General features: G+C 63.7%; 1 protein-coding gene across 1 annotated transcript in view; it reads left to right on the top strand.

Annotated features, from left to right (window-relative positions):
- MAPK12 (mitogen-activated protein kinase 12) overlaps positions 1-3503 on the top strand; it is a 6599-nt gene extending 3096 nt beyond the window's left edge. Inside the window, exons 8-11 of the mRNA XM_014549188.1 lie at positions 74-156; positions 236-314; positions 406-579; positions 2940-3503. Coding sequence (XP_014404674.1) covers positions 74-156; positions 236-314; positions 406-579; positions 2940-3019 — 416 coding nt within the window. The 3' untranslated portion in view covers positions 3020-3503. The remainder of the gene's footprint in view (positions 1-73; positions 157-235; positions 315-405; positions 580-2939) is intronic.
- The last annotated feature ends 282 nt before the right edge of the window (positions 3504-3785 follow it).

The raw sequence follows: 3785 nt of genomic DNA, 5'->3' as shown, positions 1-3785 counted from the left end.
CTGGGCACTGTCCCGCTGTGGGCGGGGGTGGGAGCCCTGCTCTCTGGCCCAGGCGGTGCTCCTGAGCTCTGCCGAGATCTGGACCAGCTGAAGGAGATCTTGAAGGTGACGGGCACACCACCCGACGAGTTTGTCCAGAGGCTGCAGAGCACGGATGTCAGTGGGGAGGTGGGCGGGGCCGGGGGCCTGGGGGGGCGCCCCGGGAGCTGGCCCCTCACCCTTCCCGCCCACACAGGCGAAGAACTACATGAAGGGCCTCCCCGAGTTGGAGAAGAAGGATTTTGCCTCCATTCTGACCAATGCAAGCCCTCTGGGTAGGGCGGGACTTGGGGGAGCGAGGGGTCAGTGACCTGGGGCGCGTGTGGGGCCCTCCTCCGGGCCCAGCCTGACCCGCCCTCCCCGCAGCGGTGAACCTCCTGGAGAAAATGCTGGTGCTGGACGCAGAGCAGCGGGTGACGGCGGCCGAGGCCCTGACCCACCCGTACTTCGAGTCGCTGCACGACGCGGAGGACGAGCCTCAGGCCCAGAAGTACGACGAGTCCTTCGATGACGTGGACCGTACCCTGGACGAGTGGAAGCGTGAGTGGGGGGCTCTGGGCGGGGCCTGAGGCGGCACCCCGGGAGCCCCATGCAGGTTGCCGGGGCTCAGAGTCCTGGGTTCGCCAGGTAAGGGACACGGCAGGAGGTCAGAGGGCAGTGGGGCGTCCTGGCCAAGGTGACCTCTGGCTGAAGCTGAAGGACTGAAGGGAGGGCGGGGACTCCTGCCGGGGCTGGGCACCCACGGGAGCATGGACGTCACACGGGGGCAGCTCCCAGCTCAGGGCAGAGTGAGCGCTTCCCTCTCCCAGTCCCGCCTCCAGGCCACAGGCCCGGGCCACCCTGAGCCCCTTCACAACCACTTGTCTCCAGGCCTCTGCTCACATCTCTTATTTCTCTTTTAATATTTTTATTGATTTTAGAGAGGAAGGGAGAGGGAGGGAGAGAGAGAAACATCAATGATGAAAGAGAATCATCTATCGGCTGCCTCCCGCACTCCCCCTGCTGGGCATCAAGCCCCCAACCATGACCTCCTGGTTCACAGGTTGATGCTCAACCACTGAGCCACACTGGCCAGGCTGCTCACGCCCCTTGAACTTGATCTTGCCTCTCCTTGCCCCTTTCATGACCCCTTTCACCTGAATAACTGCATGCCCTCCATTTCCTGCCAGTGGGATAAGACCACCCCAGCCAGCCCACAGTACCTCACCCCTCCTTGCCTGTCCCCTACAGCCCCTCTGAGCAGTTCCGACACCCCCACCCCCCCAGAGCTGCTCTGCACCTTCAGGCTTTGGGCTGGTCACCCCCTTACACCAAGGGCCCTTCCCCTCGTTTCTGAGGGTCAAGCTAGACCTGCTCGGCCTCAAGCTGGGTTCCAGGATGCCTGCCCGGCCAGTCCCCAGGCCTCGCTCTGCTGTGGTCCTGATGCCCACGCCGGGACTGGCCTTGTCCATCTGTGCTGCAGAAGGGCGGCCACGAGGGCTGGGTGTGGTGTCTTGTGGTGGTTGCAGGACCAGCCCTGGGGGTGCAGGGATGTGAGAGCAGCGTTAGCCCTACTGCAGCCGTGGTTCCCGGCTGCCACTGTGTTCTACGCCCCCTCCTGGCTTTGCCTCGGACCCAGGGCCTTAGTCCTGCACTAGGGGGCAGGGGTGGGGCTGGATGGGTTGCGGTTCCCAAACTATGTTCCTTAGGACCCCTGGGTTCCTTGGTGCCTCCAGCAGGGACTCCACCCTTGTCTGTGCTGTGTTTTGTGCTTCTACGTTGGATTTGGTGAAAGTTTCCTGTTGCTAAAAAAAGATCTGAAAACCGCCAGCGGCTGGATCCTCTCTGTGGTCCCCGCCCACACAAACCATGAGAGTTCTGCTTCAGACCATGGTGGACACGTGGCCTTTTTTGTGGCCGAGTCCCGGGTCAGGACACAAACCCTCAGCACTTCCTGTTTCCCTGGGGAAAGAAGCCCGTTCAGCAGCAGTGGCCTCTTCACAGACCTTCCCGGTGTGGGCAGCCCCTGCCTTAGGAGGAGAGGGGGTACGCCCACAGGCCGCCTGCTGAGGGCAGTGTGTCCCGAGTGGGGCTTGTGGCGTGCCTGTGTCCTCCGAACTGGCACCCCACCAGCCAGGGGAGAGGGAGAGGCTGGGGCAGGCCGAGCGGAACCTGTCCACTTGCAGACTGGCCAGAGGGGAGCAGAGCAGGCCCTCCACCTGCCTTTGTCTTTTTTTGTCTCCCCACCTCGCCTTTGGACGGCTCACGGCAGGCACACAGTTCAGGGGACACGGCCACCTGGTGAGGCTAGTGGAGGGACTCCCTCTCATTTAAGCCTAAGTAGGTGCGCTTGCTCCAGAGACTCAGCGTGTCTCGGCGGGACCCTGAGCAGCTGCTCGCCTGACGGGACGTAGGTTTGCCTTCCTAGGACGTCTCTGTCCGCAGAGGCAGGCTGTGGGGCCAGAGCCCGCCCGCCACCTCAGGGGCAGGGGTTCTGAGTTCCAGGAGCCCCATCAGGGTGGATAGTCACTGTGGACAAACTCGGGTGGCCTGACGGTGGCTGTGGCCTGGGACGGAGTCATGGGTATGGGACAGAGAAGCCCACCTGGCCCCTACACCCCAGCCGTGACCTGTGACCCTGATGTTTGGGGGCATTGGTGCCCTGGGCAGTGGTCTGGGCCTGGGAGGTCGCCCCACCCCACCCTGCGTGGACTCTCTTTGGACTCATTGCTGCTCCGAGTGAGCCCAGCACTTATTTTGGGTCGTTGGTGTCCAAAGTGGCGTGAACTGTGGGGTTAATTCCTTTTATCTATTATTTGTGTGTGTGCGTGTGTGTGTGCGTGTGCGTGTGCTGATTCTGATGGGTGGTTGGGCTCCTTCTCCCGTGACACTCCATCTCTCTCACTCTCACCCCACCCCAGGTGACACGTATAAAGAGGTGCTCAGCTTCAGGCCCCCCCGGCAGCTGGGGGCCAAGTCCTCCAAGGAGACGGCCCTGTGAAGACCCCTGGGCCCGGAGGGGGTGGTGGGACGTCTTGGGGACCCTGGCTGGCACTTCCGCCTGGGAGGGGGGAGCCCTGTGACCTTGGCTGGAGCTTGCACCCCAGGAGACTCCTCATTCCATGCACTCCATCCCCCAAACCCGTGGCCCCGCTCCCAGGCCCCCAGCTCAGCCTAACCTTGGAGGGGCATGTGGACTTGCTGCACAGGGCACCCTCCTGACCTGGGGCTGGCCTCCGCAGTGGTCCCCTGAGCAGGGTGCAGCAGGAAGCCGCAGAACCTGGGGGGGGGGCGGGGGGCGGGGCTTGGGATCCAGGCCTGGCCTCCAGCTCTGCTTGGTGAAGCTGAGGCCCAGCTCCCGGGGAGAGGAAGGACAGGAAGGGCGCAGGCGCTGACTCAGGGACAATCTTGCACGCCCAGCTGGAATGTGCACTGTCCTTGTGGTGCCCACACGGCTGGGAGGAAATAAACCCTTTTGTAGAGTTCCCACTGTGGCTTCACTTCCTGATTTTCGGCGGGACCCCCCCTCCAGGCCTCCGAGCCGCCTGGCAGAGGAAGGAGGCCAGCCCCGCAGCCTCAGCCCCCGCTTCCCGGGTCGCAGAGCTGGTGCCCACTTCCCCTGTTCTGTGCCAGGGCGCCCCGAGCCCAGAGCCCCCACCCTAGGGCTTGTTCTCCCTTTCGGGGTGACCTTTTTCCGATGGCTCAGACTCCGGAGCCCGACCTTGGGGCAGAGCCTGATGGGAGTGGGGGCTGTGGTTGGGGTCCAG

The sequence above is a fragment of the Myotis brandtii genome, unplaced genomic scaffold, assembly GCF_000412655.1.
Source record: "Myotis brandtii unplaced genomic scaffold, ASM41265v1 scaffold537, whole genome shotgun sequence".
In the NCBI taxonomy this organism is placed as follows: domain Eukaryota; kingdom Metazoa; phylum Chordata; class Mammalia; order Chiroptera; family Vespertilionidae; genus Myotis; species Myotis brandtii.
This window is presented reverse-complemented; position numbering and strand designations above follow the sequence as displayed.